Here is a 27670-nt window from a genome sequence, read left to right on the forward strand (position 1 = left end):
TTGACGGGAGGAAATTTTCCGAAAGACAAGCAGTTTTGCCCTGAAACGGCGACTGCCGGCTGGCGAAATCTGATAACGATAATGATATTGGAACAGAGATAGCATAGCTGGTGCTTCCGGGCCAGTTAGATTGTTTGTGGATCTTTCGAAAGATAATATTGATTTTTCCGGAGGCGTACATTTCCGTGATTCGGATCAGTGCTGCCGCAATCTCTTGTCACCCTATCGCACGGAACAGTGATACTAACTGCTTGCCGCTTGGAATCGCTAGCAACAAGAAAATTCAATTTGAATTAAAAACTGCCTTCCGTCCGTTCAATTAAAACACGGGACAGGAACAATAGACACAAACACGTCCTCAGCCCGGCAGCCATTAAATTTTCGAGAATCGCAAAACAAACTTTAGATGAACGGAGCACTGAAGCAGTAAAAATATTTGCAGATCCTCACCGACGAGTGCCGATACCCACCGGGACGAAGCGAAAGCCACTAAACCACCCATTTCCTGGCGAAGTGATCTGTTGCCACCGCACGGCAGCTTCCACCAGAGCATTTTCAAAAGTAACAATTTGATCATCATGGCGCGATGACCAAAAGCGGGAGAAAATGAGCAAAAATCTGTTTGCTCAATGTGGTTGTGTGTGTGTGTGTTTATGCGCACAATGGACTCCGGCTTTGAAAGCGTGGACGAGCAAAGGCGAAAAAAATTGATTAATCTGCTATCACAGAAAACAATAATAAACTTTTGCGTCTGAACCCCCCAACCGACCGCTTTTGGTCGGTCGATTCGAGAAGCCACTGCAATGGCTGCCTACCGACCCGACAACCGACAAGCGTTCAATTACGAAAAGTTTCCCAGCGAAGGCCAGGACAACAAAAACAAGGACTTTGGGGCCAACGGAATAAGCATTGCCTTCCATCCCAGAGTAGGACAACTGCTTTCCTGCTGCCCTCAAGGATAGAGTTGTTGACCCGTTTATTCGGATAGCTCGAAGAAATTGGTGCATTTCAAAGTTTTTTTCTTCTTCAACATTTAGCAGGGGAAAAACTTGAGTGTTTGTTGAATAAATAAATAAATTATTACTCAACATACCTGAAGGGTAACATGTGTATATGTTTACTTTCATTGGAGCGAAGCCGAGTGAAATAGTTCATATACTTGCTGAAGTTTTAATAATATTTTTCTCGTACGTCATACAGAGTGAGTCTTGTTTTTCTAATGATTTATAATAGGCAATTTCCACAGAATATGTTCGGCTCATGAATCTACAAAGCAAGTTAACTATTTCATCAAAGTAGAAGAATCCGGAATCGGACTTTTCATGAGATTAATTTCAAATATTACACGAATTTTTCTACCCAAGCTCAAGCTCAAGATAATTCCAAATGTTACACTAATATTCTTTGTAACAGCAATTGATGAAGACGACGGAGATGAATATTTGCATCTTCTTTTTCTCTTGAAATGGCATTTACGTTACTAGATAAACTTCCCCATCCTTAACATAATATTATCCACGACAAATTATCCAGTACTTGATCATACATTCAACAAAAATGTTAGCGGAGTAATGCACACAATCTAAGACGGATTTCGCGCCAACTCGTCTGTCTGGAAATAGCCCTAGGCTACAGCCCTGACTTGGAAGGAAGCTGTCTTCTCTTGCATGAGTTCGAAAATAATCAGGAGAATGTAAACAAGAGCAATTATTTCGGAGGCAATCACTATCTACATCGTGAGAAGAGGCTACGTCACTCCACTCGACGAAGAGCGAATCATCTTTAGGAAGAGAATAAGCCATCACCATTGAAGTGTGTGGTTGGACCCGTTTCTCCCGATCGGATGGAATCCTAAATACCGGCTGCAATTAATTATTGATTTAAAGTTATGTTATGTATTATGTTAATGTAAATAGAGTGTTTAATGTATATCCGATGTAGACTGTAATGTTGTGAAAGAAACCGTGTTTGGTGTTGTCATATGTTGGACTATTAGTACGGTTAGCCCTTCAAAAGGAAGGCTACCAATATAAGTGGTTAAAAAAAAAAAAAAAAATTAAATTTTACACGGTTATACCCCGACATTGGTCCTTCGAACCGGATCTTATTACTTTGGATTCGCGCTCGATGTCGGCGAGCTTAATCTCGGTTAAAAAATTACTAAAAGGAACTATAGTTGGTTGGACAATAAGACCATTCTTTGTGTTGATAATTTGCTGCCATTGTTCCGATATCGTAAATACTGCCACGACGTCTCCATTGAAGTTTATAAGGAATTTATGCTGTACACTGATTTCGAGCATTTGAAGTGATCGAGCTCTCCCGCTAAGACGACCGAAAGGAGATACAAGCATTTAAATGGTTACATCTGGTTGCTAATAATTGAGCATTGGAGAAGGAAAAGTGACGAAGAGGAGGCGCCGTGTATATTTTCCCAGGTTAGTGCATAGAGCATATGTCTGCCGAAGCTAGATTATACGGAAATATACACAATTTGATGAAATAAAAATTCTCTTCGATTCATTTATTGTTCCTTCCCTGGTTTTGGCACTCCCGGCCAAAAATGCATTACTGAGAAAACTGTGCATTCGAAGAACGTCAACTGAGATTATTGCATTTTATACGTGGTGGACGCTGTTGTTTCTCTAGGTGAGTTGCCACAGTATATGCCCAGCCGAAGGCTTTCTTGTGGATACTACAGCCAGTGTTATTATCCTCCCCCCTCGCCTATTACCACCTGCATCGATTGATTAAGGATCCATTGAACTGAGACTTGGTACTTGTAGCTTCTCGGTGCGTGTTGAAACTGTAATTCTGAAGTCATAGGGCGAATTCGATAACTGGTCAGGTTAGTTAGAACAGTATATGTTCACCGAAGCAAGAGGATTTGTGGAAAACTACACCTTTTCTTTCGTCATTCTGGTTCACTGCAACGATGCCTCCCACCGCGACGTCCACCAAGAAGACCCCTTCGCTAAAGATGTTGATGGCGAAGTTGAAAGACATACAGTCAACATTCAACGACATCTGGCGCTATGTGCAGGAGTTTCAAGTGGATTCCACTGCGTCGCAAGTAGAAGTGCGCTTGGAGAATATTGATGAGTTATGGCAAACTTTTCGAAGTACAGTCACCGAAATAATATCCCATGATGATTTCGAAGAAGAAGACGATGTTTACGAAAAGGATAGATTAGAGTTCAATAATCGTTATTACCAGGCCAAAGCTTTTCTGATGGATGAACTCAAGAAAAGAAAGGAGCCGGCGCAGCAGGATCAATCCCTGAGGGGTGACTCATCTGTACTTTCTACGGTCGACCATGTTCGGTTACCCCAGATTAAGCTGCAATCTTTCAGTGGAGACATAGATGAATGGTTAAGTTTTCGGGACCTTTTTACCTCACTTATACATTGGAAAGGAGACTTACCAGAGGTAGAGAAGTTTCACTATTTAAAGGGATGTCTCCAAGGTGTACCGAAGACTCTGATTGATCCACTACCCATAACAAAAGACAATTACTTGGTAGCTTGGGAGATGTTGATGAGTCGCTACAACAATAGCAAGCAGCTGAAGAAACGTCAAGTACAATCACTGTTTATGTTGCCCACGCTCTCCAGAGAATCGCTATCTGATCTTCATAGTCTTCTGGAGGGTTTTGAGAGGACTGTCTCGACCTTAGATCAGATTGTGAAACCGATGGAATACAAGGATCTTCTCCTAATAAATATTTTAACATCACGCCTTGATCTGACTACGCGAAGAGCTTGGGAGGAGTTTTCATCATCGTTAGAGCAAGATACGTTGAAAGAATTGACCGAGTTTCTCCATCGACGAATAAGAGTTCTGGAATCCTTGCCATCATTGCCATACAAGGGTACCCATCAACAGTCTGTCCTACTAAAACCGAGATTATCGACAGTAAAGGCTAGTTTCGGTAGTTTTCAAGCAACTAAAGGGCGCTGTGTCGCATGTTCGGCGGATCACTTATTATACCAATGCGGTGAATTCCAAGCGATGTCAGTTGCAGATAGGGATTCCTTATTACTCAAACACGGTTTATGCAGGAACTGCTTCCGACGGGGACACCAAGCTAAGGAATGCATCTCCAGTTTTTCTTGTCGGAATTGTAGCGGGCGCCATCATACATTGGTATGTTTTAAACCGGAAGAGGATGCTAGTCCAAGGGTAATACCGGCATCCACCGCATCTACTTCCAAGGATTCAAGGGAAAGTCCAACTCCGGTATGCAGTAAGACAGTGAGCAATCTCCAAGTATCGGGTGCAGCTTTGCGTTATACATCTCAAGTTCTTCTCGCCACTGCGGTGGTCATTGTAGAGGATGACTTTGGTAATCGCCATCCTGCACGTGCTCTACTAGATTCAGGGTCAGAAAGCAATTTTATTACCGAACGGTTGAGTCAACATCTGAAGGTATATCGAGAGAAAGTGGATATTGCTATCGTTGGAATTGGACAGGCATCGTCAAGGGTCCAACAAAGAATAAGGGCAGTGGTACGCTCACGTGTGGCGAGCTACGCACGAAGCATGAAATTTCTCGTACTTCCGAAGGTAACAGCAAATTTGCCAACTAGAAACGTGAACACCGATGGTTGGAAATTTCCCGAAGGAATAGAACTAGCGGACCCTTCATTCTGTGTCTCTCAGGAAGTAGATATGGTTCTTGGTATTGAGTCGTTCTTTGAATTCTTCGAAACCGGAAGAAAGATTTCACTCGGAGGAGAAATGCCTTTCCTGAAAGACTCAGTATTTGGATGGGTTGTGTGTGGAGGACAATCAATGACGGATCAATCGACAAAAATGAGTTGCAACGTATCCGCTTCCGAGAAATTGGAGGATTTGATAACAAAATTTTGGTCCTGTGAGGAGGTCAACCCAGTCAACCTTTATTCGCCAGAGGAGACTCAATGTGAATCGCATTTCATGCATTTTGTAAATCGTGAATCCAGCGGACGTTACACTGTAGCTCTACCAATGAAGGAGGACGTTGTGCGAAGATTGGGCAAATCAAGGGACATCGCATTAAGGCGTCTACTGTCAACCGAAAGGAGACTTGCAAGGGACGTAAATTTAAGGGAACAGTACGTGCTGTTCATGGAGGAATATATGCAGCTAGGTCACATGCAAAAGATTACTGAAGCCGATCAAGACTTAACCGAACGATGCTATCTACCACACCATCCAGTAGTCAAGGAGACTAGTACCACAACAAAAATTCGAGTAGTATTTGATGCGTCATGCAAAACATCCTCGGGAGTAGCTCTAAACGATGGATTATTGGTGGGACCGGTTATTCAGGATGACTTACGTTCGATAGTTCTTCGCTGTAGAATCAAGCAAATTATGCTCGTTGCTGATGTCGAGAAGATGTTTCGACAGATTCTAGTTCGATACGAGGACCGGCACTATCAGTCCATACTTTGGCGCCCTTCACCAAATCAGGAAGTTGATACCTTCGAACTTAATACAGTCACTTACGGAACAAAGCCAGCACCGTTTTTAGCAACTCGAACGCTCAAACTACTGGCAATGGATGAGAGAGAATCCCTCCCCCTAGCAGCCAAAGCAGTGGAAGAAGATATATATATGGACGACGTGATAACGGGTGCAAATACAAAGGAGGAGGCGTTGGAGCTTCAGATCCAGTTGAACGAGATGTTGAAAAGGGGAGGATTCAGGCTTCGAAAATGGGCTTCAAATTGCCCTGAAGCTCTACACGGAATTTCTGGAGAAAGTCTGGCAATTCGTGACTATTTTGGAATCAATATCAGCCCTGATTCGATGGTGAAGACCTTAGGGTTGAATTGGTCGCCCCAAAGGGATGAATTCATGGTATCGTTCAATATTTCCCCACTGGACAAAACTAAACCTATCACCAAACGACAAGTGTTATCCATCATAGCTACGCTGTTCGATCCACTAGGTCTGATTGGAGCGGTCACAACAACAGCAAAAGTATTTATGCAGCAAATATGGACATTGCGCTGCAATAATAATCACAGTTTTGATTGGGATCAGCCACTACCTTCAATGGTGGGTGAGAGCTGGCGCAAATTTTATGAGCAGCTTCACAGTATGAACAACATAAGGATAGATCGCTGTGTCATTATTCCAGGAGCAGTTTCGGTACAGCTCCACTGTTTCTCAGATGCTTCAGAGAAGGCCTATGGTGGCTGCATATATGTGCGTAGCGAGAATTCCGAAGGGAAGATAATTGTGCGATTGTTGACGTCGAAATCAAAGGTTTCTCCACTAAAAACGCAATCTATACCTCGGTTGGAACTTTGTGGAGCTCTACTAACCGCCCAATTATTCGAGAAGGCCATGCGAGCTACTCATTTGAATGTACCGACATATTTTTGGACTGACTCAACATGTGTGCTACGGTGGATCCAATCAGTTCCCACGACTTGGACCACGTATGTTGCCAATAGAGTAGCCAAGATCCAGAATATCACAGAAGGATTTGAATGGAGGCATGTTTCCGGAATTCAGAATCCAGCAGATATGATATCGAGAGGAATCTTCCCAAACGACATCCAGCAAAATGAAATTTGGTGGTATGGACCTCATTGGTTAGCTGAAACATCGATCAAATGGCCTTCTATAGGTTTTACCCAACATGATGAAGCGGAAGATGAACGACGACATTTGGTAATCGCGGCTCCTACAACAACTTCACCCACGGCTGAATTCAACGAGTGGTATTTAGAAAAATTTTCATCGTACTCGAATTTACTTCGGCGCACAGTTGTTTGGTTGCGTCTAATGGAGTATCTGATAAAATCTCCGGATAAAAGAACTGGGTTTATCACAACTGATGAGCTTCATCGCGCTGAACGAATATTAGTACGTTGTGTGCAAAAGGAATGTTTCGTTGAAGAATGGAAGGCATTATTGAAGAATGATTCGGTACCCCGAAATTCTCCGCTCCGGTGGTTCAACCCATATGTATCCAAGGATCAAGTTTTGAGAGTTGGTGGACGGTTGCGGAATGCTGCCGGGTGCGATGATACTAAACATCCAATGGTGTTACCAGCCCGTCATCGCTTCACGCGAATGCTATTGAAACATTATCATGTACGTCTGTTCCACGCAGGGCCACAACTTTTATTGAACACTGTTAGACTTCGTTTCTGGCCGCTAGGTGGACGGAGTACTGCCAAACAAATTGTGCATCAATGTATCAAATGTTTTCGTTCGAAACCATCACTAATACAGCAATTTATGGGTGATTTACCAGCCGCTCGTGTAACCATATCCAGACCATTTTCAAAAACCGGTATTGATTATTTTGGACCAGTTTACATAAGACCCGGACCTCGTCGTACAGCAGTCAAGGCTTACGTTTCGTTATTTGTATGCATGTGCACTAAGGCGGTACATTTGGAACTAGTGAGTGATTTATCTACAGATCGATTCATACAAGCCTTACGAAGATTTATGGCGCGAAGAGGAAAGTGCACCGATATATACTCGGACAACGGCACAAATTTCGTTGGAGCTAGGAACAAGCTTCGAGAGTTCATGCGGCTACTTCGGGATAAACAGCATAGTGACAAGATATCAAGAATGTGTGCAGATGAAGGCGTTCAGTGGCACTTCAATCCCCCTAGTGCCCCACACTTTGGAGGACTTTGGGAGGCAGCTGTACGATCAGCGAAACATCACCTATTGAGAGTGATTGGAGAAAATCCAGTGTCGATAGAAGACATGACGACTTTGCTGGCACAAGTAGAAGCTTGTCTTAACTCCAGACCAATAACTCCTATTTCGAATGATCCGTGTGATTTGCAACCGCTAACTCCTGCGCATTTCCTAATTGGTTCTTCACTGCAAGATTTACCAGAACCGGATTTATTGGCGATCCCAAGCAATCGGCTGCACCATTGGCAACTTATTCAACAAAGGTTACAACATTTCTGGAAGAGATGGCAAGGAGAGTATTTGTGTCAACTGCAAGGACGTTCGAAACGCTGGAAACCACCGATACCCATTCAAACTGGCAAACTGGTCATCATCAAGGAAGATAATCTGCCTCCATTGCGCTGGAAGATGGGAAGAATCGAGGAGATTCACCCGGGAAGCGATGGAATAGTGCGTGTAGTAACGTTGAAAACAGCTACAGGTTCGCTTCGAAGACCCATCGAAAAGATTTGTTTTTTGCCAGAATTAAATGAAGAAAATTATTGAGAATTATCCAATTTCGAGCATACTATCATCTACCTATCCGTTCCCGCTCCCATATGGTCGAAGAGGATATTTATGTCTTTTCAGAAATCCACGCTATTTCTGGGTGGGTGAGGATGTCTGGAAATAGCCCTAGGCTACAGCCCTGACTTGGAAGGAAGCTGTCTTCTCTTGCATGAGTTCGAAAATAATCAGGAGAATGTAAACAAGAGCAATTATTTCGGAGGCAATCACTATCTACATCGTGAGAAGAGGCTACGTCACTCCACTCGACGAAGAGCGAATCATCTTTAGGAAGAGAATAAGCCATCATCATTGAAGTGTGTGGTTGGACCCGTTTCTCCCGATCGGATGGAATCCTAAATACCGGCTGCAATTAATTATTGATTTAAAGTTATGTTATGTATTATGTTAATGTAAATAGAGTGTTTAATGTATATCCGATGTAGACTGTAATGTTGTGAAAGAAACCGTGTTTGGTGTTGTCATATGTTGGACTATTAGTACGGTTAGCCCTTCAAAAGGAAGGCTACCAATATAAGTGGTTAAAAAAAAAAAAAAAAAATTAAATTTTACACGGTTATACCCCGACATCGTCTATGGGATTGGCATGACCCTTTCAGAACTTGATGAAACTTTCTGGGCGTGAAGACCTTACCTAATTAAGCAACTTGGCATACTTAGTTTTCCGAAATCATAAAGCTGTAGAGCTGTTTAGATTGTGTTTCTAAATCATCAATTCATGAAGAAACAACTCTTCCATTAGAGGAAAGCGGAAAAGAAGAAATCGTTTTTCAACAATGACTGACCACAAACCGTTGTAATTTGGAAAAAAAAATTGAATTTCTGTTACGTATCGAAAGAACATCATACAAAAAAGTCACAGGAGGGTTGTGTCTGAGACACGACCGCATAGTCGACGTAGGATTCCGTTAGGTCATCTGTTGATCTTGGATATGTTTTAAGAATTACATCTTTAAACTCTTTAATAATGATTTGGTTTTGATGTCTCTGTTAGGGAACACATTTCGGTAGGAACAAAAGTTCCCCCTCCTTCATGCGATACATCACTCCAATAGCAAACACTCCAATTAGCTAATAGGTTTATGATTATAATTAGTACGTAAGCGTCATTAGGGTTCTGTATACCTGTTGATATGTTGAATTAAAATAATATAAAAAATGTATTTGCAATGCCGATTTCCCCCAGAAAGCATGGTTTTGATGTCTCTGTTAGGGAACACATTTCGGTGGGAGCAAAAGCTCCCCCTACTTTCATGTATTTGCAAAGACGATTTCCCCCAGACAGTTTGGTTTTGATATCTCTGTTAGGGAACACATTTTGATGGGAACAAAAGCTCCCCCTACTTTCATGTATTTTCAATTCCGATTTCCCCCAGGCAGCTTGGTTTTGATGTCTCTGTTAGGGACTCGCCGCATGTGTCGTCAATTTCGACCAATCAGAAGTGAGTATTTCCATTGGGATAGGGGTTGAGATTTTTCAATTGTTCGATAGTTAGTTTCATGACATATATTATTTTCTTCAATGTAAAAAATTGTTATGGAAAAAAAATCGGTTGACGCAAAAATTTCACCAATCCATCATGAAAGGACTGAGCAATGAGCGTTTGAAATTGGACAATTTTCACGATGTGCTCGATTTTCGATTTTCAATTTGTAGCCCAATATGTTCCCGAAAGACGCAATCCTACGTCAAAAGACAAGAAAACTTGAGGAACTTTTCAATCATGCGGATTACAATATCAGGAGCACACAAATTTAATTGCTTTATTCCCGTAGATGAAAATAAAATCACAGCTAAAAGGTATTCAAATTCAGTAGATGATCCCAAAATCTTCAAAATGTAAGATAAAAAGAAAAAAATAGGAAAGATATGATGATTGTATCTCTTAGAATATAAGTTAAAATGTACATGGTATAAAAATGTCATAAGTTTTATTACATTTGCTTTGAAATAAAGACCTCTAAAACACTAATTCAACTTTTTTTTTTATAAGTATTTATTTGTTTTGAGTTGGCTTTCTGCACTGAAAAAATAAATAAACTTAATTTCAATAAAATATTGAAAAAGTTTTTGTTAGAAAGCCTTTTTTGGCTTAGAACGACTTTTAGTTTTTAAAACCGATTTTTTTCAGTGTAGGTTTTCAAAAACTAGTTTTTTAAATATTTTTTTCTAAAAATTCAATTATTTTCCGAAAAACTTTTCCATAGATACCTTTTTTGTAGGACTTACCATTTTTAAGTAAAAAAATGTTATAGAAAATTGTCAAAAATGTTTGGCTCTTTCCATATGTTAGTCTAGATAAATTTTCGGAAACCTAAGTATGTCAAGTTCCTTAATCAGGTAAGGTCTTCATTTAGTTCTGAGAGGGTCATGCCAACATCTGGTCGAGTTGGCGTGAAATCCGTACTTAATTTTAAGAAATTTATGAGAAAAAATTATCTTTGTGATAAATAAACACATATTAGTTTCAATAGAGTGAAGACTTTTTCCGTTTTTTCTGGTACAGATTCTGTACGGTACAGGGTACAGATTTTCATCATAAAGTACAGATAGCTACAGTTTTTTGTTAGTATAAAATTTTTAGCAAAACTATTATTTGAAATCACTAGACAACCTTCCTTTTGCTGAATATTTTGAATGTGATAATAAACTGCTCAACTGGGAAGAATTCCTTGCAAGGATTTTTTCATGAATTGTGCCATTATTCACTATATTTCAATAGTGTTATATCTATATATACGAAAAATAAATAATAAATAATTAATAAATAAATAAATATAAAAATGGATTTCTGTCTGTACGTCTGTCTGTCTGATTATTATGGATTCGGAAACTACTGAACCGATCAACATGAAAATTGGTATGTAAGGGTTTTTGGGCCCGGGGAAGGTTTTCGTGATAGTTTGAGTCCCCTCCCTCCTCTCTAAGGGGGGGTTGCCTTACAAATTAAACACAAATTTCTACATTACTCGGGAATTAATCAAGCAAATGAAACGAAATTTGACATGTGGAGGTTTTAGGGTGCAATAAATGATTCTATGGTGGTTAGACTCTCCACCCCTCTCCCTAAGGGGGGGCTGCCATACAAATGAAACACAAATTCCTGCATTACTCGAGAATTGATCAAGCAAATGACACCAAATTAAGCATATTGAGGTTTTAGGGTGCAATAAATGTTTCTATGGTAGTTAGACTTTCCACCCCCCTCTCCAAGGGGCTGCCATACAAATGAAACACAAATTTCTGCATTACTCGAGAATTAATCAAGCAAATGAAACCAAACTAGGCATATGGAGGTTTTAGGGTGCAATAAATGTTTCTATAGTGCTTAGATTATCCACCCCCTCTCTAAGGAGGAGCTGCCATACAAATGAAGGACAAATTTCAGCATAAATCGAAAAATAATCAAACAAATGGAGCAAGATTTGTCATGCGAATGTTTTAGGGAACGTTTCCATAGTGAATAGACACTCCTCCTTTCTCTCTGAGGGGGACTGTCATACAAATGAAACATACATTTCTGCATAATTCATGAACTAATCAAGCTAACTGAACCAAATTTGGCATGCGGAGGTTTTAGGGGGAAAGAAACATTTCTAAAGCGGTTCAACACTCCTCTCACCTATCTGCGGGGGGTGGGGGATCTGCCATAGAAATGAAACATAAATTTATGCATGACTCGAGAACTAATCAAGCTAATGGAACCAAATTAAGCATATGGAGGTTTTAGGGTACAATAAATGTTTCTGTGGTGGTTCAACGCCCCCACCCCCACCTCCTCTCTAAGGGGAGGCTGCCATACAAATGGAACACAAATTACAGGGGGGAGTCTTTATTCTATCATATTTTCTGTATAAAACATTTATTCCATGTAACGGAGAAACATGTTATTTGCAAGTGGTTGAAAAATCTTGAACGAGAATTGTGTCTTTAAATAATCTGATATTATAATGATTAGTTTTGTTAGAAATATTAGGAATTTTATAGTAAAAGGTAAATTCAACGGTGTTGATAGGAAGACCAATCAATGAACAGTTCTGCCATTGGACCCATGAACTTGCTCATAGTAAGAAAACGTGAATGTTTGTAGGTATTGATAACAAAAAACAAATGTTGGACGTGACGAAGTTTGCCGGGTCAGCTAGTATTAAATAAAGTTTTTACTCTGCACCAAACAAGGGGGAAACGGAAGTCGAAAACCAGGACTACATTTTGGGACTATTTCGAAAGATATCACAAGTCGGAGAATTATGAAATTTAATTTTCATTAGTTTTTACTCGTGGACTAACGATATGCATCGGCTAATATTCGTCCTAGAGTAATTCATTGCTTAAAATAATATCACTGATTAATTAAAATCATTTCGTTTTAAAATAAAATCGAATGTGATAAATTGTTGAAATAATTGAAATAATAACATTGTATAAAATTGATTAGATTCCTTCGGGATGAGATTTCTCTACGGATGATTTTCAATCCCAATTTTTACCCATCTGATTACAAACATATACGGGACGACATTAGGTCATTAGGACAAAAATACATTAAATTTGAGTTTATTTTTCTTTTACTTCACTTTCCGAGTTTCAACAATGTCCGGAAGATTGAGATGGACATTGTAATTATTCACCGCGTTAAACCATACATTGTTGTTCTTACTGTTACACGCTTCAAATCGAAGTAGTTCAAATAAATCCAATTAAAGACATACATTATGTATTCATCAGATAAAAGCTTCTGCGGTCGAGTCACAAAAAATCATAGACCATTTCCAGACGGTCGTACGGTCCAGTTGCTCTGGTGCTTGTCATACCCTCATATATTTATACAATCCCACACTCAGCCATCGTTTTTTGGGAGCTCCAACCAGGCTGCCAATCGAATCTTAGAGGAGCTCTCCAATTTGGATCGTGGACGAGGGGATCGAAGAAAAAAAAACGTAATAAATTCTAGACTTTCGAATGAGCACAAAAACTGGCCGCTGCGTCCTTTCGGAATGTTTGACAGACGAAAACTAGGACGAATGGTGGGCTCCGGCCGGAATGTGTGTCTTCCGGGCTGAAAATATGTTTCACGAGAAAAACATGTGCGGCGGCGAATTTGCAGCGTACCTATATTGCGACAAGAACAGGCACAACATATGTTGGATCGAGAATAAATGTCACTAAGTGGACGGACGAAATGGGAGCGAAACAAAAACCTTCCAAATATGCATCAAAAGTTGGTGGTTGTTAAACAAGAACCCTTGTATGCTGTGGGAAGAAAACCAAGATTTGACCACAAAGGTACCACAAGTCAACATGTTCTGCGATGAATAAACTTGGGCTCCGCTCGAGATTTCCGCGGCGGTATTTTAATTGCGATAACTCAAATCTGTGGCCGGATATCGTATAGTATGTGTCTAAGCTCATTGCCATGAACGCGAGTCTGTTTCCCATAGATTCGCATTCACGAAGGAAAAAAACTGCTTCCGCCGTAGACTCCGGGCATCGACTGGGGATAGCATGGCGGGAGATCCGCAGGATCCAAGCAAACTAATAGCCAAGAATGCTAGCGTCTATTTTTGTTCGCTTTTAACTGCGGGGGAAAAGCATTGGGAACGATTTTAGAAAAACGAAAACGAATTTAGCAGGGAAATATGCTGACTCTCAACTCTGAAAGCAACCTCGGTTGATACGCAATCACTGCTCGGAATCAAGCAAAAGTTCAAGTCCCACAAGAGAATGGATGGCACTTAACTTAAACTTCGCTCGAAATTGAGTTTTGATAGCGGTTAAAAGCTTTTTACTGTCCGCTATCCACCGCCACCCGCGGTTTGCCGTTGCGAGCCTGCGGTAACAGCTGAACTAATTGTCAGCCGATGGGCGGCGTTGGGTATAGTGCGAGAAATAAGCAATTTCGCCTTCCGCCCGGTTGGAAGCACGAGAGGAGAAAATTAATCAAATCAACATTCCGCAGCATCATGCCACAGAAGGAGAGGACGAACCAATCGTTAGAAGTGTCATCATCATGCTCTGCGGCATCATCGGCGCGGGCATCACTTTCTGATTGTGAGAGGCTGTCGAACATCATCGTGGCCCCCATTCCTGGCATCCGTTTTCCTCCCCATAATAAGTTATTATTTATGAATAAATTATCCGTTTCACCGTTCGAGCACTTGGCAGCCGCTTCATCTGAAGAGTCGGTGGCCTTGTCGCTTACACACAATAAATGACGTTTCGCAGACTCAGAAGGATTGAGCGGTGCTTGTGCGGTATTTGACGAAGATTGAAACAGTGGTTGCTGTGAATGGTATCGAGAAATACTTCGAAATCATGATTATATCCTCGAATAGTATGAATATTCACGAATCAGTAATCATGGTTTATCATATCTGTGGTAGTTATGGTTTTGTTTACCGAAAACTAATTGCCTTTCGCATCGAGACACTTCATCTTACTTTGAAGACTTTGGGAAAATCAAATCGACGCAATTATTTTCTCTGGTAATGAAATTCCTTGAATAAGCTCTGTTATATATTTAGGTGATTAGGTTGGTAATCATCTGAATCATTTAAATGGTTTATTGAAAACATATTCCTACAATCATACAAATGATGTCAATGTTTGCGCTCGTGCAAAAACCAGTACAGGACGGACCCGATTATATACAGTAGGGTGGCAATGAATGTATGGGAAAAAAACAACCCTCAAATCAAAAAAAGTTATCCCATACAAAATGTTCACCACCTCGAAAAAACACCCAAAATTTCAGCTCAATCGGACTTAAGGAAGAGTGGCGCAAAGCGGTCAAAGTTTGAGTTTTTTTGAAAATCGAAAAATCACCAGAGAGGAGAGTAAAGGAAATCAGGGTTTAAAAAAAAAAAAAAATTCTATACCAAATGTCTTAAAATTACTTGAAACGTCGAAATCTACTGTCATCTCGAAAAAAAAATTGTCAAAAATCGACACTCTGGGACTTTTTTTGAGTTTTTTTTTTTCGAAATTCGAGGCAAAACATATGGTTTTAGGTGCCAATAAAAATAGTTATCATGATTTTTCATTCGGAACATGCTGCGAAATGTTGATTAGCACAATAATATACCCATCTCAATTATTAGCTCAATAGAACTGCATTCACTTGTGTCGCAGATTTTAAAATTTGAGTTTTTTTTTTGAAAAACCGAAAAATCACCGAAAATCGGGGTTTTGAAAAAATGGGATTTTAAAGCGATTGAGCTAATAATTTGTATTGTCCAAGGGTGTCGATTTTTGAAAAAAAAAATTTCGAGATGACAGTAGATCTCGACGTTTCATGCAATTTTAAGACATTTGGTGTTTGGCATTTGGTGTCCACATACCACTACAATTTTCGTTTTTCGAAGAATATTGTAGCTCAGCTTATTGTTGTTCAAGTCGGTGCTTGGAAATATCTATATCACATCAATCTTTTTAGCTGAATTTCTGACCACATTCGATCATTATACCATTGCATTCGGGATACCGTAAATGAACCAACGCCAAACCTCACAATCACAGCAAGCCACTCACAGTTGATTCATTCAGTTTCGTTCATTCTCTTTTTCGTTCTGCACTGCGTGCACGGAATGTGAGCAAAAGGAAACATCGCAAGTTTTGTCATTCATTGATATTAATATACCAGTTCATCCAATATCCGTATCGTTTTCGAACACTGACGAAACAGAGAAATTGAGGAAGATAAGGAAGTACAGAATGCTCATGATAGTGACAAGAAATTAAATTGTTTTTTTATCCCATTTATTTATATAAGGCTCATTAGCATTTTAGCTGTAACAGAGCCGAATTTTAATCGTGTACATGTCACATGGTTATCATATCTATAATTAGCACATTACACAGTTGCCATTCGCCAGTATTTCTTCTATACCATTACATATGGTACATTCACACAGTAGCCATTTAGGCGTAAGAGTATTCTTTCTGTTCTTCCATTATCCAGCGGAGACAGTTGATTGATCATTGTTGAGTTATTTATAGAACAGCAGCCCGATGTGTCTTGCAGAGCAGAGCAGTTGTATGGATGAATCGATCTTATTTCGACCGTGGATCGATTTCCATCGCTGACGATTGTTGCGTGGACGTAGCTATTCTGTAACAACACAAAGATGGTCAATGAGGGTCCTGAGTTTTGAACTCACGATCGATCGCTTACTAAGCGAACGCGCAACCAATGTGGCTACGGAGACCACCTAAATTAAATTGTTAAAGCAAGCAAGATTTCCGTCTCAGTTAAATGCTTTGATTTTACATGGTGAATATGCAATTCCAATTCTACTTGTCAGAAATGCTTTAAAAGACTCCAATTCCGATGTAAAAAAAATACCATCTTGACTCAAATTTCGAACTTAACTTTTTTTAATTTTTGACTCAAATTCCGAACACACGAACATAAAAGAATGGTGTCCAAGACACGACCGCAATGGGAATGATTCGAGCTTCCTCTTGCAAATGAATCACATTTTGCTACAGGATTGGCGGATGAAATTGCCAACATCCAGCTTTGGCTGACGAAGTTTGCATTCGCTACTCGGATCGATTCTGCAGCACCCGTGGCCGAGTGGTTAGCGTATCACATTATCATGCCGGGTGGTCGGGTTCGATTCCCGTTCTGGCCGAGGGATTTTTCGTCAGAGAAATTTCCTTCGACTTGCACTGTGGTCACGCGTATTCTAGAGCTTGCCCCTCGGAATACATTCAAGGCGTGTTATTTGGCTTAAGAAATCTCAACTAAGTATTAATAAATGGCGCTAGTTGATGCATACGTTGAGACGGCAAAAGTTCCACAGGGAACGTTAACGCCATTCAAGAAGAAGAAGAAGAAGAAGAAGAAGAAGATCGATTCTGCAGAAAGCTTCCCCGCCTTCCAAGCCTATGCAATCCTTAGTTGTGAGTGTGCATGCAGATCTTGCTCGTTTGTTGGCATTTCCGCTTGCGCCACTGATTTGTGTTGCTTTTTCGGAGTAACTTCAAAAATAACTGAATAAGCAAGGCACTGTCTCAATGAGAAAATCACACACCTACCGGGATATTGAAAATGAACAGTCACAACATTCCTGACAATTCAATGGCAACGAATAAATGTTTATGAATTCTCATGACTCGTACTTTAAGGAAAGCTCAGGTAGCGCAGAATGAATATGAATGAACACAGTTGTAAATGTCGAATGAATGATAGCAGCATCGACAAGCAAAATAAACGCGTTACACGTTACGCGTTAAAATTATATGTTCTATATTACTTGACAAGACTAATATTTCCAAGCCCTGTTCAAGATAGCCAACGATTTTTATTATGAAAATTTACAATAGTACATTTATCATTATTAGAAAAAAAAAAGTTGAAAAACCGACCATGTACATTATGTTGATTGGTCCAAAAAATGACCTGTGCAAAGTTTCAGCTCAATCTCACATGGTTTAGTTGATTTTTTGATCCTCGAAAATCTTACAAGGAGAGGGTACATAAAATTTGGAAGGTGGAATTTTTTTTTGTTGCCAAATGACATAAAACGTCGAGATCTGGTGTCATCTTAAAAACAATTTTTTGGTCGAAAATCGTCCTTTTGGGACTTGGGTAAAGAACCGACTATGTACAGTTTGTTCATTGGCCCAAAAAAAAATTACCTGTGCAAAATTTCAGCTCAATCGGACTGAAAACGCTAAAATTTTGGATTTGACAGGCACTTCGTACTATAAATTTCTCCGTTCACGGCCAGTCCGGAGCTAAAGAAAAGCGGCTTTGACATCCACTTCTCGCTGATTGTCAGCCACAACAGCACCTTCTTGAGGAACTTGGTGTGTGAAATAAACTTCACTTCGGAGCTTACTTCCATCGTGGGATAAGTAAAATACGAAGTGCCCTGCCAGTCGTTGCCATCCAGAGTGAGATAAGTCTCGACGTCCATCACCACCGTCACGTCGCGATTCGCCGGGAAAATCGACTTGACCTTCTATGTATGTCCATGTTCGCCAGGTACTTTTTCACTGTTTGGCCGGTTGCACCGACCTCTCGGCCAAGTGCACGCAGCCCTTTTCCCTTGATCTTCCCCTTCAGCATCCCTTGGCTTCCTGTCGTTCAGGGTCGTCGGCCATCCGGAACCGGGCTTCCTTTCGATGCTCTGACTGTTGTCCAATAGTGCCAAAATGTTGTAGATGCCGGAACGGACGTATTCGGCGTTCAAAAAGTGCCGCACGATGTCCGTTTTTGACGCGGCGGGGTACCGTTCTTTGAACGCGCACACTTCTGAACGAAGTAGGTTCACTGTTTTCGTCATCACGGTTAGAGTTCGACTTATAGAGCTGTCAATTTTTTTCTGCTGACTCATGGGTTACTATGATTGATGCTGCTCATTCATGAAAAATCGGCAATTTTTGTCCATTTTTTTTAATACAAACGTAATGTATGTAATCGAATTTTTTTTAAATTGTTTTAATTGTTATTAGTTATTAATTAGTTCATAAAAATATATATTTTTGTAATATGAAGGAAGAATTCAATTTCTGATTCATTACCTTCAAGTAAGGAAACACCTTCCTCGCGATAAAGAATTACATGTATCCGGAATCTTTCAGGAGATGATAGAGGATCTTATTTAACAATTTTTTGTTAAATCCTCTTACGCGTATGGTCGAATTTCAACAATGAAAAATTTACTTAACTTTTTATCAATAACTTTGATTAGAGTTGAGATATTGACAAGTTCCGCATCGCAAGATGTTTGTATTGGTAAGCTATAAAAAACTTTCGAAGACAGTTTGCATGTAGAATTTGAAATATAAAAGTTAGAGCAAAAACCCCTTTTTTTCAAGGTGACTATAACGCAACTTAAAAAAAGCGCTATATCGGTTATTTCAAGAGACAGAAAAAAACTTTGTTCTACAAAGATGCCTAAAATAACTTGGGCTACAACTTTGTCGAACTATATTTAGCTCTAGCTATAAAAATAACAAAGTAATACTTTTTATTTCATCGACAATTTTGGTCACCCTATTTTTGACAGCATAAAAATAAGCGCTATATCATACACTCGACAAAAATAATTAGAGGAACAGAATGCGAAGTCACAAATTTTAAATGATTTTTGGCATGCTGTAACTTCGTGAAAAATGAACGCATATCGATGGGATGCACATCATTTTGAAGCTACAACTTTCAGGTATTAGAATATTTTTCGTATATATTTTTATTTTGGTGTATATAGGTGTAGTAGGTAACAATATCGAGAAGAAATGAAAAATCGATTTTTCTTTTTTTTTCAAGAATATTATGGACTAACACAATTTTTTTCCAACCAACTCAACAGCAAATCCAATTAACCTCATCAGTCAGCTTTTTTTTGGTTTCAAGAACGTTCCTGTAAGACCTTCACACACTGAGATATACCAGTTTGAATGAAAAATTCCCCCTTCGTCTTTGATGATGAATAATTCAATAAACAACCATTGCCCCGCAAATCGAAAGGCAGTTTTGAAAGCTCCAATAAATTCTGCACAAGGATGTTTTGTTACTTTGACGAAAAAAAAATTATTTATATTATTTGCATTGATTTCCAAAAGGATCTAAAACAGGATTTTCATAGTGCTTCACAAAATCCACTGTAGTAGTAATCGTACCAGAAGTATAAAATCATACGCGACTCTCAGAACAAACGATTCGTAACACTAGGCTAAAAATTTGCCTGGAAACATTAAAACTTACTGCGATGTTTGCAGAACTACAGTGGATTTTGTGAAGCACTATGAAAATCCTGTTTTAGATCCTTTTTTGAAATCAATGCAAATAATTTAAATATTTTTTTTTTCGTCAAAGTAACAGAACATCCTTATGCAGAATTTATTGGAGCTTTCAAAACTGCCTTTCGATTTGCGTTGCAATGGTTGCTTATTGAATTATTCATTATCAAAGACGAAGCAATAATTTTTCATTCAAACTAAAGTATCTCGGTGTGGGAAGGTCCTACAGGAACGTTCTTGGAACCAAAAAAAAAACTGATTGATTAGGTTATATGGATTTGCTTTAAATATTGGTTGGTTGGCAAAAATTGTGTTAGTCCAGAATATTGTTGAAAAAACAAAGAAAAATTGATTTTTCATTTCTTCTCGATATTATTGCCTACTACACCTACACACACCAAGATAAAAATAGGTATGTAAAATATTCTACTACCTGAAAGTTGTAGCTTCAAAATGATGCACCTCTCATCAATATGCGTTGATTTTTCACGAAGATACAGCATGCCAAAAATCACTTAAAATTTCCGACTTCGTACTCTGTTCCTCTATTTTTTTGGTCGAGTGTATGATTGATGCTGCTCACTCATGAAAAATCGGCAAATTTTGTCCATTTTTTTTAATACAAACGTAAATGAAAACACAGCGTTTCACAACTATAGAACCACTCATTCTTTTTCTGAGTTCCAAGGATATATAAGAAGTCGGGTGAATTGAAATATATAGTGTAGGACATAACGACTATCTTCATTTAAAAGACTGGCCGTTTGAACTTTATTGTTGTGTTCAGGCGCGAAACATTCAAAAACAAAAATTCCAGTGTTTCATAACTATAGAACCAGATGGGAAAACTCTCACTCCTTTACAAAATTAACGTCAATTCCACATAAATCACAATAAGCTCCTAATTCGTTGGTTTTCTTTAGTTCTCGATCAACTTAAATAACCCATTCGGGGTGGTTTTGACCAAGCTCCGCCATGTTGTAGTGTGTATCTCATTCTACGCAGAAGATACTGCTCGTTTAAGCTCTTCAAATCAATCATACTGCTTGTAAGCTGCATCTACTATTCGTACGATTACTCCTCATAAGTTCTTGATTGAGTTTTGATCTAGTAAATAAACTGACCAGTCCAGAATCTGAAGCCTCTATTCATTGAACTATGCTATGACTTCCCGGATTTTATGAATTGATGCCAAATTACCGAATTATCACATTGTTTTTGATGTAAACACAGCAGTAAATGATTCTGGAGTACTTCTTTGCACTTCTGACTGTTCATTCGTGTTGGGGGGGTTGGTCTGCCATACAAATGAAGCATACATTTCTGCATAATTCAAGAACTAATCAAGCAAACGGAACCGAATTTGTCATGTGGAAGTTTTAGGGGGCAAGAAACTCTAAAGAGAAGGTAAATTTTATTTAGAACTATTAATGCCCTAGACTGATGAAGGAGAGGTGTGATAACTGCTAACTGCTACTTGCCTAATTATTTTATAGCTTTTAGTACATTATTATGTTTAATCACAATTAAACCGTTTAACCTAAAAAGTTTTTTTTACTTATTTTATAATGTGATAAAATGCACTCCTATATCGTCTTCTATCTATATAAATAAAAACTGATCGCCGAATGTGTTGATAAGAGCAAAGAGCAAGAAAGGAATTGTCCGATTTACGACTGTCTTCATTCTATCATTTGTTCTGTATCAAACATTTATTCCATGTAACGGAGAAATATGTTATTTGCAAGAGAATTGTGTCTGAAAATAATCTGATATTATGATGTCGAGTTTTGGTAGAAGTACTGAAATTTTATAGTAAAACATAATTTTGAAGGGTAGATTAGAAGATCAATCAATTAACAGTTCTGCGATTGGATCCATGAACGTGCGCTTAGTAGGAAAACGTGGATGTGATAACGAAAAATAAATTTTGGGCGGGACGGAGTTTGCCGGGTCAGCTAGTAAGCTATATAAATCTTTCGAAGACAGTTTGCATGTAGAATTTAAAATATAAAAGTTAGGGCAAAAATCCGTTTTTTCATGGTGACTCTAACGCAATTTTAAAAAAGCGCGGTTATTTCAAGAGACAGAAAAAAACTTTGTTCTACAAAGATACCTCAAATAACATGGGCTACAACATTGTCGAACTATATTTAGCTCTAGCTATGTAAATAACAAAGTTATATTTTTTATTTCATCGATAATTTTGGTCACCCTATTTTTGACAGCATAAAAATAAGCGCTCTAACATATGTAACAACTTTTTTTTTTATCCCATTTATTTATTTATTAGGCTCATTAGCATTTTAGCTGTAACAGAGCCGGGTTTTAATCGTGTACATGTACATATGTTTATGTTTCTATAAACTGTAAATTACACAGTAGTTAGTAGTAGCCATTTAGGCGTTAAGTTTTCTGTTCCATTATATTATGGTAAATTACACAGTAGTAGCCATTTCGGCGTAAGGGTTCTCTTTCTGTTCTTCCATTGTTCAGCAGACCGGACAGCGGAGACAGTTGATATTGATCATTGTTGGGTTATTTATAGAACAGCAGCCCGATGTTTCTTGCAGAGCAGAGCAGTTGTATGGATGAATCGATCTAATTTCGACCGTGGATCGATCTCCATCGCTGATGATGTTTGCGTGGACGTAGTTATTCTATAACAACACACAAATGGTCAATTGAGGGTCCTGAGTTTGAACTCACGACCGATCGCTTAGTAAGCGAACGCGTAACCAAGTGGCTACGAAGACCCCCTGTAACAACTTTGTCGACGACAGTTTTGGACTAGAGAATAACTGTCGAGCACTAAATGCTTATTTCCTCTTAAATGCACCTCCTGGACCCTTGTGCAATTGTTTTCGCCAAAAAAAATTTTTTCACAGCTAATTGCATGTAAATGCTGACCGCGACTACACTTGAGGTAGTGCATGCAAAAAATCCAAATTAGGACCTCTTTTTCGAGTACTTCGGCTGGTATTCTACCAATGACCCGTGTAGTGTTGTCTTCCAAGACCTTCATCGACGAAACGAGACGAAGCTTCAATCGGCAATAGACGAGAAACGTGAGAAACGAGCAACGTAACTGTAGTAAAATCAGTCTAAAGTTACGACCTACGCAACTAATTTATTGGTCCAAAACCGGAGCCTAATTGCTCACCAAACGTACAAGTTAAAAATAATGCGTTATCTGTCACCCCGTATAACAATAGATTGATTGATCCTCATTTTTCAATTTGTTGCATTAACGATAAAATGTAAATTGTGGGTATCACCATGGCACCACTTGAAAATTCGATCAACCGAGTAAGTGTATTCTTTGTGAAATTTTAATTAAAAGTGATATCCGGAATTCCTACAATGATCACCGCGCGTGTCAATTACACTATCAAAAACTCTAATAGATATAATCATCATTTTGCTGTTAAAGTTGTCCCGATAAAACGCTAACTGCACAGCAAACATTTCGGCTTTCAGTGCTAAAATTAATGATCATAATCATTTCGCCGAAAATTTCCGCAACGTGTCGGCCCGCGTGCTCGTTATTTCCAACGACTCATTGCACCGGAATCGGGGCCAAACTCTTCCCGAAAGTTGCGGCTATAAAAAACCAATAAAATGCTGCCACAAACACAAATTGTCGGTACTCACAGCACCGAGTTCGCTGTCACCATCACATCAAATCGTCACAACCAGACCCCAGCCCCCTTTGAAAACCACCCAAGTTGTCGAAACTTTTCCCCTTTGGTAGCTGTCGTTGGTAGGCCTAATTAAGACGCATCTTGGCGTTTGATGGCAGATTAATTGTAGGGGCACGGGTGAAAAGAATTTGAACTTTTGATGTTGTGCAGATCGGTTCGGGTGCTTTCTTTTTGCTTCCAAAAATTTCACCACCGTCAAATTCGTATCGACACAACTTTCATCCGATCCAATTTCCTAGCCAATGCTAATCGTAATCTTAATGGCCAAAATTGATTCCGCGCGCCTTCTAGCGCTGTTTTCCGCCGCAACGTCGCAACCAATGGCACGAAAAGCCTCCGCGGGCTTCATCCCGGAATGCTTTTACTTTAATGGTCTAATTAGATTTTGATTGTTCATCGTCGTTCATCGAAATTGACGAAATGGAACGGACGGATGGGCGGATGAATAAACGAATTTCGCCTGCTACCCTTGCGCCGTTGTGGTTACGTAGCTGATGCCACATCAGTTCGACGCCGATGCTGTTTGGCAAAACAGCGAATGGGTGTTGAACCGTTCTTCGCAGCGCGGAGTCCTGCCTGCGCATCTGGAAGGATGAAGCGAACCATCCTGGCAACATAATAATTGAGGTAATTCTAAGTGCGATAAATAAATAATCCATTGTATTTCGAAAACAGCCGAACAGCACACGGCTTCGGAAGGATTTGTAGGTACGAGTGGCCGCGCACCCATTTCGGGTAGCGGTGGTTTTTTCCCTTATCAGTATTGTGAACACAACGATCGTTCACTGGAAAATCTGGTCGAAGTTTGGGAGTTAAATTGGGTTTATTCAGAGCTACTCACAGTTCATATCGAGCGTTATCGAGGCTGAGATGGGGTTGGTTACGTTGTTGTTGGAAGCTGCACACGTGAAAATTGCCTTCAGATGCTTCCGCTCGAGTCGGTTAAGTATCAGTGTGTTTTTCACACGCCGTTCGGAAAGGATAGTCGACGAGTGATTCACTATCTCGTTGTCGTACCACCAGTTGACGGTAGGCGAGGGACGACCTGCAGAAAAAAAAATTGTTGTTAGCTTTCAATTTAGAAAGGTTATGTCTACTGTTTTTGTTGAAATAATATATTTTCTATGAATTTTATGGAAAAATAACAAGGTAAACATATGCACGACTAAACAATTGGCTTCTGAGCACCAATATCTCCGCACCCAACTAACACCCACTCGTATAATACTAGTCATAAAAAAATAATTTCTTGTTTATAGCATATTAGTAGACAAAAAAGGAGGGTCAGATATAAGAGGGATCAACACTACGGTAGGAGCCTACCTGTTGGTCTCAAATGCGTCTGTCTCCATGTTAGGGGCGGCGCCCCGAAAAGGTTCCTCTGGCAAGGTGGGACTCTAATATACCTTGCCAACCTACTGTCTCCCGTGCAAAGGAGATACACCCATGAAATGGAGCTACGATCGAGAAGAATATTGAGAATGCGATCACCCGAGGAGGGTCCCCGAACTGGAGCTGGTCCTGGAACGGGCGTAAGAGCGAGCGGCCAGCGGCTGGTGGGCGAGTTACAAGCGCGGGCCACCAGCCGGGTTCAACCCGAAGAGCTACCGCCACATGGAAACAGCAGCCATCGACATCACCCAAGAAACGCTGCGCCTACGAGACGTGTTGCGACTGTCAGACGACAGTCGTCCACACTTGTGGGTACCACTAGGCGACGGATCATGTGGACACACGAAATGAACGAATTCGTGATCCGCGCCTATTACATCTGCACTGCTTTGGAGACGGACATGAGCGGTCGCCCTCGAATACTCACAATGTTCGAAGAAGCGTATCCAGAGTTCGTCGGGAGGCTTGACCAAAACGCGATGAACGCGAGGCGTAGAGCGATTGTACGCAACAATATGCTCTCCCAAACGCAAGTCGATGGGATCAAGCAGCAGGTGCAGAGAGAACTAAGCTCCAGAACAAACAGACCAAGCGATGTGTCGAAACGAAGTTCAGTACGGCTGAGCAATTCATTCGCGAATGGGGCACGCGAATCAGCACCAGTGGAGGCAACAGCACAACAACCCCCTGAGCCAGAAGATCCACAGCCAGATCAACAACTACTACGCGATCTGGTCTTCCACTACGACGAGGCGATCTCACAGTTTCGCGACACAGACCCATTGTCACGCCCCAGGATCCCGAAGTTGCAGCATTCTCGCAGGCTGACAAGTGCAGTATAGCTCATGAACGAGCACGTTCTTCCGCTGCACTTGGTTGATGCTGAGAACATGGAGGAGCTGCAACTGAAAGTTTACTGTGCTGCTGTGGCGACCGCCAAAAGTTTAGGATACCGTATAAGGCCAAGAGGCGGACTGCTCCAACATCTCCGTGAAAGGCGTGAGCCTCCGTGGCGAAGGAGATTGGAGCAACGGATCCTAAACAAGCGCGCTGCAATTGGAGGATTGGGCGTAAAAAAGAGGCAGCAGATCGGCGAAATTATGTCGCCAAGTTGCTGTGATCGTGCGGCCTACTAAACTTCGCCAGCGTCCTAACTAAACGGCTGAAACGTTACTCTGACTCTGCAGAACGCCAGGAACAACATCGGATGTTCAGTGATAACGAAAAAGCGTTCTACGACCACATTAGCGACGAGAAGCCCGACTACCGCGAAGGTTTGCCAGATATTAGCGATGTGACGAACTTCTGGGCTGGTATTTGGGTAACCCCAGTACAACATCGCGAAGGGTAAATGTGGTTAAGACGGGAGGAGGAGAGTTGTGGTGAAATTGGAGAGATGCCAGCTATCATCGTCGGAGAGAACGATGTCCGCGAAGCCTCGCGGTACCTGCGGAACTGGGCAGCACCGGGTCCCGATGGTGTTCAGAACTTCTGGCACAAGAAGCTGACCGTCGCACATCGAAAGATAGCTGAGTGCTTCAACAAGGTGCTACGTTACCCACACAACCTTCCTGAATTCGCCACCCGTGGCGTCACATTCCTCCTCCCGAGAGACAGCAACACATTGAACCCATCAAAGTACAGACCGATAACGTGCCTATCGAGTCTGTACAAGATATTAAGCAGTATCATTATCGCCAAAGTTTCTGCGAACACCACCACGTCATCGCAGAAGAGCAAAAAGGATGCAGAAAAAATACGCATGGCTGCAAAGACCAGGCCATCATCGACGCAGCCATAGTCGGCCAGGCGGTATATAACCAGCGGAACCTAAGCATGGCCTATATCGATTATAGGAAGGCTTATGACTTCATACCTCACTTGTTTCTCGTCCGGGTATTGGAGCTCTACAAAATTGATCCCGTCGTCGTTAGGTTTCTGCAGCATGCGATGAGGCAGTGGAGTACGTCTCTGCACCTTAGTGATGGGGAAAATGTGTTGCAGTCTAGAACGCTGCAGATAAGGAGGGGATTATTCCAAGACGATTCTTTCAGCCCGCTTTGGTTTTGTCTGGCACTGAACCCCCTCAGTAGGACGCTCAATAGAAACGGTCATGGCTATAAAATAAGGTATGGCGATGGCGCCAACGAAGAAGTGACCCATACCTTTTACATGGAAGATCTCAAGGTCTACGCTGATTCACGTCAGCGTCTAGGTGTAGCTATCCGGGTTGTCGAAGAAATAAGCAGGGACATCTGCATGGAGTTCGGCCTCGACAAGTGCCGCTGTGTCCACCTGCTGAAAGGACAACTTACCGAATCGGGAGGTCAATGACGGCGAGTTTATACAAGACATGGTTCGTGGCGAATCCTACAAATACCTTAGATTCCGACAGCTCACCGGGATTCGCCACTCCGACATCAAGACGGAGCTGCGAGACAAGTTCTTGAGTCGAGTGAACTGTGTCCTGAGGACTTTCCTCAACGCGGGGAACAAGGTACGCGCGATCAACACATTCGCGGTTCCCCTGCTGTTTTGGTGTAGTCAAATGAAGCAAAACTGACCTAGAGGACCTTGAGAGGAGGATGA

General features: G+C 40.7%; 1 protein-coding gene across 7 annotated transcripts in view; it reads right to left on the bottom strand.

Annotated features, from left to right (window-relative positions):
* LOC129775988 (nephrin) overlaps window positions 1-27670 on the bottom strand; it is a 497623-nt gene that overhangs the window by 114061 nt on the left and 355892 nt on the right. For all 7 annotated transcript variants that reach the window (XM_055781308.1, XM_055781311.1, XM_055781310.1 and 4 more), the window contains exon 5: window positions 24531-24734. In XM_055781308.1, the coding sequence (XP_055637283.1) occupies window positions 24531-24734 (204 nt within the window). The remainder of the gene's footprint in view (window positions 1-24530; window positions 24735-27670) is intronic.

The sequence above is a fragment of the Toxorhynchites rutilus genome, chromosome 3 (genome assembly GCF_029784135.1).
Source record: "Toxorhynchites rutilus septentrionalis strain SRP chromosome 3, ASM2978413v1, whole genome shotgun sequence".
Classification (NCBI taxonomy): domain Eukaryota; kingdom Metazoa; phylum Arthropoda; class Insecta; order Diptera; family Culicidae; genus Toxorhynchites; species Toxorhynchites rutilus.